The following is a 13625-nucleotide window of genomic DNA, read 5'->3' as shown; positions in this document are numbered from 1 at the left end:
AATAAAGAAAACATATAAAGATGTTATTGTTATTATTGTGATTTATTCATTATTATTTTAATCTTAATAGCTTGCACAAATCCAAATTCACCCTATTGAGCAACAACACATATGACTAACTTTTTAAAGCAGACCTATTGTTTATGAACTCTAACAAAATGTGTTTCTTTCTTTTGTTGGGATGCTGGACATCCACCTGCTAACAGATCTATTACAGGGACTCTATCCAATAGCAAAGTGACATCATAATGAAAGCCATTTCTCTGATTGGACAACACAGTTAAAAAAGTCTCAGCATATTCACCCTGACAGAGTAATAATAAGGGTTTTGTCTGAACGATGGTAATCTTATTTAGCATGTCTTGAGGCTCCACATAAATTACACTAGGTTATGACAGAGGCAAGCTTGTGGATCAGCAAATTCTTTGGGGCCAAGGTCCCCGAGGTCCCCAAAGTCTCCTCGCTCTCTCACTCTCTCTACCCCCCTTGTTTCCCTCTTACACTTTCAACCTCCCTTCAGATCAAAGCTGGTGTCTCGCTGCAGCAATTGTTGCCGTTCTCCTCCAAACCTACGAGTGTTGTTTTAGAGACACGACGCTGCGTTAAAAGTCTCTCTGCGAATTGTGGGGGATTTGCATAATGGGATTATGTAGGGATTAGGAGTCAGGCAGAGGACAGACCAGCTCTGAAGGGTTCCATAGGACGAAGTTGAATTCACGACCCCATTCATACAGACCCGACTGCAAAACACACCCTGCACCTGCAGAACTGCCTTTCAGAGCTGCCAAAACTACAGCGGAGAAGACCTGCCCTAAACTAAACCAATCTAAACGCAAATATTTGACCTACCTGTGCTTGCACTCACCTTGCTTCCTGTATGAAAGACAATTAACAAATGAGATCTCTTTAATATCTTAATTTTTAAATCCCCTAGACAGCAATGAAGATAAATGGACACTTTTGCTCAAGTCTCCAGCTTCTCAGATTTTTCTTCGAAGCAATAAAACCCTTTAATATCACAAGTGTCTCCTTTAGAGTTTCAGACCGTCTCAAAATTTGCTAAGATACAAAAGTCTGCATTTAAAAGTGAGAGATTTTAATATAAAGATTTCTCATCAAATTCTTCAAAATCAGGGCCTTGCTATCCACATTACTATTATAGCTCAATTCTCTTCCTGTGTCAACAAATGTATCATTTGTGTCTAGTTTTATTTCTCCCAGGAAATTTTAGGAGAAACATCTGAAAAAAAGTTGACACCTAAGAACTAATTTAGTCTCCTGTAAATGATGAAACTTTTCTAGGATAATAAAACGGGGATTTTTCACCCATTTTAAGGTCCGCTCACAAAAGTAATAGCATATGCACTGAAGATTAACACTTAGAGTTAGAGGTTTGTTCAAATCCCTAACTCTAATTAGGAGTAATATTGCCTAAGCATGCACTACTAAGTATCACAAGCACCACCAAAAAATGTAATTAAATTAACAGTGAGAACCTTAGCAAATGGTTCCTTTTTGAGTATTTAATACATTGTTGACAGTCCAGTAAGGATGTTAGCAATAAGGTAAAAACTAAAAAAGGGTCAGATTTGAACAGCATGCTCTTTTCTCACATTTTTATCCACATCTGAAAGAGCGGTGTGATTATAGAGGCTATTACCTTCCCATTGCCAATGTGTTTATTTAAAGCAGTGTTTTACTGCCTTAGACTAGACACACGTCAACCCCTTCACGCCCTTAATTGTGTCCAAAAACTGCTGTTTTCAGTGCTATTGTTTGTGAAGGCAAACAGAGAGTTTAGCCAAGTGAATAGGGAGCGTGTTAAGAGTTATTTATGAAGGCTATTTGCCATTTTATGGAGGCTGATGCACACAGGGGTGCAGAGAGAGTGAAAGGGAGAGTGATGGAGAGAGGAAAATGCCCTATGGGAGCGTTTTTTCACGAGCTCATTCCAACGAGGGGCTGAAGTCAGACTGCTGGCGTGCTGAGATAAGCCCCTCCGACCCCCATTACTCTCCCTCTTTTCCTCTTCTCTCTGCTCTGACTATCAATGATAAGAAGATCGTTCTGTAATTGAATGACTATCTTTCTATCACACTCGTTTAAAAAAATAGCAAATGGCTAGAAATGTGCATCTGGGGTGGGAGATTAATAGCCACTGTTACTGTGGCATACCTCATCATCCACATCAGTAATTTGGAAAATATTTTTTACTGCTAATCAATTCAGCTTCATGTAACAAATGATTTATACACGGATAACACGGATGCACAGCCACATCTTGACTTCCTGTAAATGAGTAGTAACGTACAACTGTAAACGAACGCCTGTTTGTCAATACAGTGTTGTTGCATATGAATAGAAGTCTTTCATCAGCATTCAGATGCATTCTTTTCACCTGTTCCTGTTTGCATACTATAAAGCTAACGCACACACGTGTACACATGTTCCCTCTCAACTGTAGGACAGAGGTCATTTGATAAAGGAGCTGTAGGAAACTGCATGTTTTTACAATTAGTAGTGAAAAAACAACTCTGCACTAAATACATTTAAACAACCAAATATCAAACCCACTGCTGTGTTCTTAGAAGTACAGTACATTATAAAAACGTGTTAAATCTAGTGAACCTGTTATTCTAATAAAAAGATAAATATAATAAACTCATTCTAAAACACCTTTAATAAAAATCTGCAATACCAAAGACTCAATTCTAATAAAAATATTATTCTAAAAAGTCAAATGTAAAAGTGTTGAAACTAGTTAAATCTAATAAAAATCAGTAATTCTAATAGCAAGTTAAATCAACCTAAATCTAATAAAGCCTGTTATTTTAATAAAAAGAAATCTAGTTTATTGCTTTATAATCATGTTAATTTAATATGTACGTATACATATAATCAGTTACAGGGTTCCCACTCTTCTCAAGGCAGTTTTCCAGGACATTTTATGTGCCCAACGGGTGTAATATTTCAGCAAATACAAGAGAGCTTAATAAAATTTTATCATCAAAATGGTGTCTAATCAAAATAATTCATTAAAACTTTATTCAAATAAAATATAATTATCTAAAATATTTATTTTTTAATACAGCATTGCATTATTGTTTATAAATAATGATTTTGTAATGCAAAAAAATCTGAAACAGCATTGTAGATATTTTTGTCAAATGAAGTGCTGCACAACAGAACATCACAGATGTAAGATATTTCTTTAAAACTGTGTTGTTATTATTATTGTTATTTAATTACAGTAAACATTACATTACTATACAGTAGTAAAATATTTTTGTATACTTTTCCCCCATGTCACGCATCCATTTAAATCAAGATTTTATTTTGGTGTTTCTGTGTGTATTTGACGGTAGTTTCTCACCTCCATATAAGCAGTTCTCTACAGTACATGGCCAAGTGTGATTATTAAACCCCAAAAAGCTGAGATTTAATTAAACAAATATAGTCTGTATTTGCTGCTTGCTTCAGAGCACTCTGCTCTCTGTCATCTACTACACACACAGAGCCCACATGATGATCACGATGCAGTGTTTACAGTGTGTGAGCGACCGGCTTCACACATTCATTTTGAAGAGCACAGCACATGCAGATTATATATTTATTTCATTAAATCGTAGCCGTTTGTGGTTTAATGGACCTTTTTCACAGACTGTGATGACATGCTTTCAGCCTTATTTAGTAGTGTTCCAACCACTGTCATTATCTAACATTTACAATTTAAATGTTTTGTTTGTAGTTAACAGCCATCAAATCCAAAATAATCAGATTTTGCACTATATCGATACTTAAACTATTTAGTCGGAGCAAAGCAGAGATGACAGCAGATAAGCAGAGATGAGAGTAGATGAGCAGAGAATGTATGTAAGAGGGCTTTGTTTATTATAGTAAACCAATAATGTTGTTTTACAATGCGCAGCCGGTAACAGTGACAAAATGATAGGTATTTGTGTGTTTGACACCAATCCCGAATCTCGATCGCTACTATGTTTTTGTATATGTAACAAAAACCTTTTTAGCGACACAGTCAAACAGTTTTATTACACTAAAATATTTTCCAGGACAAATAATAATTTTCCAGGACAGTTAGGTATTTTTCTCATTTTCCATGACATTTCCATGACTGGAAAACTGCATTGCAAAATTCCAGGTTTTCCAGGATGCAAACTGACCAGATTTTTTTTCTTCTTTCCTTTATTGTAATTTCAATCAATTGTAAACTGAACAGAAAATATGGTTACTATTGAGTAGCTTAGGGGTGTTAGTTTAAACATTAATATGAACTGATTAATGAAATTATATCTATATCTATGAATATAAATATATATAAATATTTCATAGAACATTTAAATGAACTATATGAATATATACATCATATTACACTATACATGTATACATAAACTTGAGAAATATTAAGAATCAATCAACAGAAAACTTATGAGAGGGTGTGGATCAAAAACTTTATCAGAAAAATCTCAGTCTAGTCTGTCCGTCATTCCTGCCTGGAACTCTCTCACAAAGCAGTTTACCTCTCTTACACTGCGGAAGCACTGGGAATAGATAAATAGACACATTCCATTGGACCAATCTCACAAGTCAAACATCAGAAAATTTTGAAAATAGTATTGCTGGAGTCTCCTGGATCTCACTAATTATTTTGTGATTAATTTGTGAATCCATTGAATTAATAAATACTACTGTATGTAAAATGCACTGCAAATAATTCTTTAAAGAAAATGTGAGTGGTGCTTGCCCATGAAAAACGATGCTAGTGTGCTATGTGGTTGCAAGGCTGTTCTGGATGATTACTAGGTGGTTGCTTACTGGCCCACCCCCAAGTTTCTACAACATTCTGAATGCCCATGCTGAAGTTTAACACTTTTTTTTTTTGTTTTTTCCACCCAATTTGGAATCCCCAATTCCCAGTGCGCTTTTTTTTAAGTCCTTGTGATCGCGTAGTGATTCGCCTCAGTCCGGGTAGTGGAGGATGAATCCCAGTTGCCTCCGCGTCTGAGACCATCAACCCACGTATCTTATCACGTGGCTTGTTGAGCGTGTTGCCATGGAGTCATAGTGCCTGTGGAGGCTTCACGCCATCCACCGCGGCATCCGCGCTCAACTCACCACGCGCCCCACCGAGAACGAACCACATTATAGTGACCACGAGGAGGTTACCCCATGTGACTCTACCCTCCCTAGCAACCGGGCCAATTTGGTTGCTTAGGAGACCTGGCTGGAGTCACTCAGCACGCCCTGGGATTCGAACTAGCGAACTCCAGGTTGGTAGCCAGCGTCTTTTACCACTGAACAACCCAGGCCCCCAAAGTTTAACACTTTTTAGTTTCTTCAAATTTCTAACTCTCAGTATTAGCAAAAGTAATAGTGATGTTTTCTTTAGAAAACACCACTAAAACATACAATGAGGGTTTTTCTGTATGTTATGCATGGTCTGAAAGATCTGTAACTTTGTATGTTGCATGAAAATGTTTATCATTGCATACGTATGTGTGTACCACTGTGCAGGTCTTCTCCTTGTCTCTTCCTCTCCTCTCCTGTCTCTTGGGACAGACAGCTCTCAGGTGAGCTCCAGAGAGCCTGCAGTCCAGACCCGAACCCAAAGACACTGTTGCTGCAGCCCAGCACTTCAGGGGTAAGTAGAGGTTTCATGGATACTTGTGGAACAGCTTGCCCTAACACTGGATTTGGGTTTGAATTCATGTGTTCTTCACGCTGTGGCTGCCAGACACTCATTGTAGCTGAACTTTGGCTGAACTGACTTGATGTTAACAGGTTGCATGAGTGGGTTAAAGAATGATCTGGAAGAGATAATTTGTTTCTTTGCCATGATTCCTCTCCTCTTCTTCTAAAATGACCTGCTGTAATAAAGAAGTAATTTAAGCCAATGCTCTTTAAAAATATTTATACATTTTTATCTGTGAACAGGGTCCAAAACTGGAAATTGTGGGTGAAAGGAGAAAATGTTTACATGAATATAAATATTTATTTATTTCTTAAACACAATTATTTCTCACTGGCCATTATATTTGATATATTAAAAAAACTGTCCTTATGAGAATGTGTATGCGTGTCATTTTGTCACTCGCAGAATCATATACAAAATGAGACACATTGAAACTACACCGGTCACAAAAACATGAACACATTCTAAATTTGTTCCTAATATTATCTTTTTGGTGGATTCATTTGATCTGTCTAATAGGGCTGTATGATTTGGACAAAAAGCCACATTTCGATTATTTAAAAAAAAAAGTTTAAAAAAAAAAAAACTGCGATTGCAATTTGGACTGCAATATGATAAACAAAAAACTAGTGATTCCTTTTGACCAAAAATAGGTAGTGTTTTGCCCATGCTTTACTGCCAACAAAAAAACTTTGGCTGATTTTTAAAGGTTCACACACGAGTACTCTTAAAAAGTGCCAAACTCTTTTTAAGACTGTGACCTTTTCCATTGAGAAAACAATCACAGTCTTCTTCATATTCACATTGTACCTTTCCACTGTGTACCTGTTTTTGTCCACTTTGAGATGATTATATTACTGTAATATATTATTATTATTATTATGCAATTGTAATACACTCTTCGACCACTTTATTAGGTAGACCTGAACACCTACTTATTCATGTGATTTTCTAATCACTCAATCATGTGGCAGCAGTGCAATGCATAAAATCATGCAGATACAGGTTTAGGAGCATCAGAATGGGGAAAAATTTGATCTCAGTGATTTTATTCATTGCACTGCTGCAACACGATTGGCTGATTAGATAATCGCATGAATAAGTTGGTGTACAGTAGGCATGTAACAATAAAAAAAGTTTACTATACAATACGATACAAGCACCCACAAATGCTTAGCTCAAACTTATTCAAGATTTGACATAATCAGAATCAGAATGAGCTTTATTGCCAAGTGTGCTCACGTACACAAGGGATGTTTTTTTGTGATAGGAGAAACAAGCAAGTGCACACAGAACATTACAGTGAGACAAAGAATATAAAACAAAGTAAGAGTATAAATAGACACACTGGCAGCCAAAAGTTTGGAATAATGTACAGATTTTGCTGTTTCGGAAGGAAATTGGTACTTTAATTCACCAAAGTGGCATTCAGCTGATCACAAAATATAGTCAGGACATTACTGATGTAAAATACAGCACCATCACTATTTGAAAAAAGTCATTTTTGATCAAATCTAGACAGCAGCCATCACTCCAACACCTTATCCTTGAGTAATCATGCTAAATTGCTAATTTGGTTCTAGAAAATCACTTGCCATTATATCAAACACAGCTGAAAGCTATTTGGTTTGTTAAATGAAGCTTAACATTGTCTTTGTGTTTGTTTTTGAGTTGCCACAGTATGCAATAGACTGGCATGTCTTAAGGTCAATATTAGGTCAAAAATGGCAAAAAAGAAACTCTAGAAACTCGTCAGTCAATCATTGTTTTGAGGAATGAAGGCTATACAATGCTTGAAATTGCCAAAAAACTGAAGATTTCATACAAAGAGAAGACTCAGGGGTGCAGGCCTTATGGGAAGAATTGCAAAGAAAAAGCCACTTTTGAAACAGAAAAACAAAAAGAAAAGGTGCTACAGGAAGTGTGGGGTGAAATGTCACCTGAGTATCTGGACAAACTGACAACTAGAATGTCAAGGATCTGCAAAGCTGTCATTGCTGCACGTGGAGGATTTTTTTGATGAGAACTCTTTGAAGTAGTTTAAGAAGTTCTGAACATTTTTTTCAAATTTTAATAGTAATTTTTCACATTATTAATGTCCTGACTATACATTGTGATCAGTTGAATGCCACTTTAGTGAATAAAAGTACCAATTTCTTTCCATAAGTGCAAAATCTGTACATTATTCCAAACTGTTGGCTGCCAGTGTACAAAAAAATCTAAAAAATAAATAGGACATACAACATAGAATGGCGTATGTACGTGTGCAAGTGGTAATATATGTGCAAGGTAGGGGTGTGTACAGTCACTGAATTAAATATGAGTGAATTTACATATGTACATGACATATTTATACATTATTGCTCTATGGGAGTCCTGAAGGCAGTTTAATTGTTCATGTAGTAAATGGCCTGAGTTTAAAAACTGTTCTTGTGCCTGGTTGTCCTAACGCTGAGTGCTCTGTAGTGCCGGCCAGAGGGCAACAGTTCAAAAAGGGAGTGGGCAGGGTGTGTGGGGTCCAGAGTGAAATGTCTTTTAAATCATAAATGCCATAAAATTGTCTGACCATGGCAATAAAAAAACAGAGCTCTAAGTAACTTAAACAACAGCAGTGCATTTATTTGGATGATTGTTGAGAAAAACTAATATGAACTCACAATTTTCATGATTTTCTTGAGAAAATAAGCTTCTCTACACACTTGTAATTTATATTTGTATAGCACTTTTCACAATACATGTCGTTTCAAAGCAGCTTTATAGACAATTATGCCTTGTTGTGTGATAGCCCCCTGTGAACAAGCCGAAGTGACTGTAGTAATGAAAAAACTCCTTTCAATGTTATTTATAGGTGAAAAAACTTGACCTCTGGTTCTACGAAATATGGTCATAATCCAATATTATTTAGCGGCTTGAGCAAAAAATGATCGGCACACGTAATTTTTTTTGCCTCTTCGCCTTTTCACTTTGCTTGTAAACTTTATCATAGTTATTACCAGCTTATAACATATGCACAAGTGTTGTTCTCAAAGCTGTTTACATTTTGAATTCAAAAGCAGATAATAATATGTCTCATGTGATCACAGCTTTCTTGCATTGTCGGTTTTTTGAATAAGCTGTTTTTTGATAGTTATGACTCATAACTTATGAGCGTATTGCTTTGCATGTCATGCTCAGTGTTGGCTGGAAGAGGCAGCTGTAAAAAAAATCCACTGATTTGCGTGGTGATGTCGGTGTAAATAAAACAACATGTTTGATGTACTGTAGCACCAGGATATGACACTGTTATTTGGCAAATTCAACAAGCTGTACCACTACAGTACAATCTTGCCGTTTGCCATCGATCTTCTGGCCTATGTACTGGAAGTGTGCTGCTCTGTTTTCCTGTGAGCGCTCAGCACCGCCTCTCTGGGGAGGAGACTGTTCTGCAGCTCTCAATATTGCGCTGCTTGGTTTTAAATAAACTATAATGTGTTTGTTTATGTGTCGTATGATACATATGGCATTGTAAAGTGAGCGTCGTATCGTGTGATACAATACGATGCAATATTTTTTTTACACCCCTAGTGTAAAGGGGTACCTAATAAAGTGGTCGGTGTATAAAGATTTTAACTTTATTTCGGCTATGCAGCCCAACTGTCTAAATAATCTGTTTCTTCACATAGACTTTTGGATAAAAATAGGAAAATTTAGACATGCTAGATGCCTACTTATGATGATAAAAATTTCCACTGTGGTAAAAGTTGTTAGAAGACAGATTGTTTTCTGTATAGCTGGTTTGAATGTCTTTGATTTGAATTGTTCAAGTATCTTACATAAGTGAGGTGTAGACTATTACAGTTTCACTTAAAGATAGTTGCAGTAAAGTTTTTACGGTAACACTTTACAATAAGGTTCTATTTGTTAATATTAGTTAATGCATGAGGTATCGTGAACTAACAATTAACAATATTTTGGTCACATTTTATGTTACAGTGTTTGTGTTACTGTGTTTTTACATAGGTAGTTACTGAGTAATATTAATGAACTACATGAATACAACCTTATTGTAAAGTGTTACCAGTTTTATTTACTGGCCAAAGACAATTTTTTACTTGCACTCGCACAGTTTTTTACACTTGGTGTTTGGCATTTATTATGAATTGAACTTTATTGAGTTATTTGTCACCAACTTACCTGAAATGTTATCTTCATTTCTGTCTTCTCTAAAACACAGAGGCTGACCAATCGATTCTCTAAACAAGCTAGGAGGTGTCTTATTTTCCTTCTGTTCAGAGAGAGAGAGAGTGAACTGCATAGACTGCTGTGAGTGACAGGCCTGTGGGTCTGACTGAGGTGTACTGAAATCCTGAACTTTTGGAGGCAGATGAGGATGGGGAGGGTAAGCTGTGTTGTTTGTCAGTAAGGAGGGTTCATTCTCATTCTCTGGGCTAGCAGGTTTGAGTTTGGACTTAGCTGTAATATCACTGAAGAGCTGTAGAAAAAAAATCAAGCATATCTTAAAATCATCCAAGAAGAGTGTTTAGAAGTATAAATCCTTCTTAACTATGCTTACAAAGTTGTTCTAAGTTACATGAGGTCCACAACATAAACTAAATGATTTTTAGTTAAAACTTTAATAACTTTACATAATAGCTCTTTTCTTAGTATAATTCTTAAAAAAGCAAAACAAAAATGTATATACATTATCCTTCAAAAGTTTGGAAACACTAAGACATTTTTGTTTTTGAAAGAAATGTATGCTTCTCTTCACCTCACTGCATTAAACTGATTAAAAACATTACTTAAACATTATGTTGAAAAGTATTATTACTGTTTGAAATACATTTTTACCCTTGATGTCAAAGCCCATGGCCAAAAAGAAACACAATCTCTTGAAATAGTTATTCTGAGAGATGAAGAAGATATCAAACTGGATCTAACCAGGACAGAGAGGGAAGTGGACAGTGCAGATGCACAACAACAAGAAGACAAGTACATCAGAGTCTCTAGTTTGAGAAACAGACCTCTCACAGGTCCTAAAATGGCGACTTCAATGACCAGTGCATACCAAACACCAGTTTCACCTACAACAGCAAAGAGAAGTTTCTGGGATGTTGTCATTTTAGGCAAACTTTCACAGAAAAAATGACATCTGAAACTGGCAAATAGAAGAAAAGAGTAGAGTGTGCAAAATAACTTAAAAGATCGAGTGGTAAATGATTAGAAATGAGTATTATGGGGGGCCTGGGTAGCTCAGCGAGTATTGACTTGCATTTGAGTAATGCAAAATGGATAAGAATAATGTAAAATAGAGTAGAGTAAATAGTAGAGACTGATAAAGGGTGGAACTGCATTTTTGCAGCTGCACAAATAGTTAACACTGTAGAGCAGTGGGGGCCTGGGTAGCTCAGCGAGTAAAGACGCTGACTACCACCCCTGGAGTCGCGAGTTTGAATCCAGGGTGTGCTGAGTGACTCCAGCCAGGTCTCCTAAGCAACCAAATTGGCCCGGTTGCTAGGGAGGGTATAGTCACATGGGGTAACCTCCTCATGGTCGCTATAATGTGTGGTTCTCGCTCTCGGTGGGGTGCGTGGTGAGTTGTGTGTGGATGCCAAGGAGAATAGCGTGGGCCTCCACACGTGCTACGTCTCCGCGGTAACGTGCTCAACAAGCCATGTGATAAGATGTGCGGGCTGATGGTCTCAGAATCGGAGGCAACTGAGATTTGTCCTCCGCCACCTGGATTGAGGCGAGTCACTATGCCACCACGAGGACTTAGAGCGCATTGGGAATTGGGCATTCCAAATTGGGGAGAAAAGGGGAGAAAAAAAGAAGAAGAAAAAAATAAATGAGTATTATGGATGGATGAATAAAAGTTTGAGGTGTCGAGCTGTCTTTAAAAAAGCTTTGTTGGAAAATCAGAACAGAATTTTGGAAGAATACAGCATTTATTTAAATAAAAAAAAATCTAATTATGGCCTCTATTTTCGTGAGTGCACAACGTCTTATCCAATTTAAGTAAAAGCTTTTATACTAAGTGCAATTTTCACGCCAGCGCAAAGCGCAAGTGGGTGTTGGTGGGAGTGTTTGTGCTACTGTGGGTGTAGGTGCGCAAACTGTGGGTATATTGTATGTTAATGAAGTGGTGCAAAGCTCAATTTGCTATTTTTCTGATAAATATGTAATTGCGATAAGACATTTCAATACCACCTCTTATCTCAGCGCAAAGTCCAAATTCAGTTTCTGCATTTGCAGTTTGGAGATTTCACTAGCAGTAAGTAATAAAGTTCGTGTCCAAATTCTTAAAGTACAAAACATAAAATTATGTCCCTTCAATCGCTGTTGAAGCCATTTGTTGAAACAAAAAATTATGAGATATGTGTTAAACTTTCTAGAGGTCATGGTTTATTTTTTTCAATTATTATTATTATTTTTATTGTTATGTTTATATGCATTATTGTTCTTGTATATTTAAATTGTATTTATGATTTAATGTTGACTAGTAATTTTCCACCTGTTGTAGTAGAGTGATTTTTAAGTCAATGCAAAAGGGGCAGGTGGAAGAAGAGAGTAAAATGTTTGGATTTAGTATGGTTTATTTTGACCACTTTGTTAATTTTATTATATTTTTGTTTCGTTTGAAGTGTAATTAGAATTTAGAAATATTTTTGGTTTAATTTTTTAGTTTCAATAAATTAATGTAATTTTTCAAAATCAAAATTGACCCGTAGAAGTGCATGCTGATACAATCACTGTTTATACTAGCCATGATTTGTGTGTCAGTAGATGAAAATTATTAATAATAGTTACTTAATTTAAAGGAGTATACATCCAAATTCTGACGAAAATCAAATTTTCCATGCATATAAAAGGAGAGTGTTGCTGTTACAGAAATATGCCTGGCATTTATCAAGGTCGCAGTTAAAACACAAAAGAGCGTAATTTTCAATTCTTCTAATTCATTGCATACAGTCCATTTACACTACTAACTTCTTATGAATGTGCTGTCTTTGTTTAAATAGTTGGTGCTTGAGGGAATGGACTATATAACAGGACACAGATGCTGGAATAACCGGAGAAGAACCTCAGAATTAAATTGCACTTGGTCCAGGCCATAAAAGCCTTTTTGCACGTTGAACGCGATTTCGCCAAACCCATTTGCACCTAGACTTACCGAATGCTTATGCGAAAATACCAAAACTTCATGGCCATGCCTATTGACTTTGCACTAATGACTTAAGATGTTGTGCTGTGCTTAAGGCTTGCGCTCTTAAAAAAGGGGCCCTATAAATGTCGTTGCTGTAATTATTGATCAATATAAAGCATCTTTGGTGAATAAAATGATCGTATTCTTTATCAAACATAAAACTTTCAGTTTACAAACAGAGTTTACAAACTTTTGAAGGGTAGAGTAAATACATTCAAAAGTTCTATTCCTTATTCTTTGTTTTAATGAAGTTATGGCAGATTGTGTACAAGCTTTTACACACTTAACTGAATATACAGTATGTTACTAATTTGCTGTTAAATGCTTGAATTTAGCTTTGTATACAAATATAAGTAGTGTTTATGTTTGTTTTTTTTTGTTTTTTTATTATTGTACAAAACAAAGATTTTTGGGGCTGTACATACTGAGGTCACATCAGTACCTTGATGACTTTGTGAGAGATCTGTGGGAACATTTCCTGCAGCTCAGAGAAAGAAGCTTCTAGCAGCCACTGTAATGATGGAGCTCTCTTCAACATCATCTGAGCAACCAGTGGATTAATACAGGGAAACTGCAGCAGACAACTCTCTGCCTAACACACACACACACACACATGCTAGTGCGGCTATCCTCATGAGGACTCTCCATAGACATAATGATTTTTATACTGTACGAACTATAGATTCTATCCCCTAACCCTACCCCTAAACCTAACCCTCACAAAAAACT

At 36.3% G+C, this 13625-nt stretch overlaps 1 protein-coding gene across 1 annotated transcript; it reads right to left on the bottom strand.

Moving 5' to 3' along the window:
- Positions 1-3981: 3981 nt before the first annotated feature.
- Positions 3982-13557, bottom strand: LOC127430521 (uncharacterized). Its single transcript, XM_051680350.1, has 4 exons — positions 13339-13557; positions 9884-10181; positions 5511-5885; positions 3982-4559 (listed from the first exon to the last, which is right to left on the bottom strand). The coding sequence occupies exons 1-4, from the start codon at positions 13435-13437 to the stop codon at positions 4474-4476; spliced, it is 858 nt and encodes a 285-aa protein (XP_051536310.1). The 5' UTR covers positions 13438-13557; the 3' UTR covers positions 3982-4473.
- Positions 13558-13625: the final 68 nt, after the last annotated feature.

Source organism: Myxocyprinus asiaticus, chromosome 3, assembly GCF_019703515.2.
Source record: "Myxocyprinus asiaticus isolate MX2 ecotype Aquarium Trade chromosome 3, UBuf_Myxa_2, whole genome shotgun sequence".
Lineage (NCBI taxonomy): Eukaryota > Metazoa > Chordata > Actinopteri > Cypriniformes > Catostomidae > Myxocyprinus > Myxocyprinus asiaticus.
This window is presented reverse-complemented; position numbering and strand designations above follow the sequence as displayed.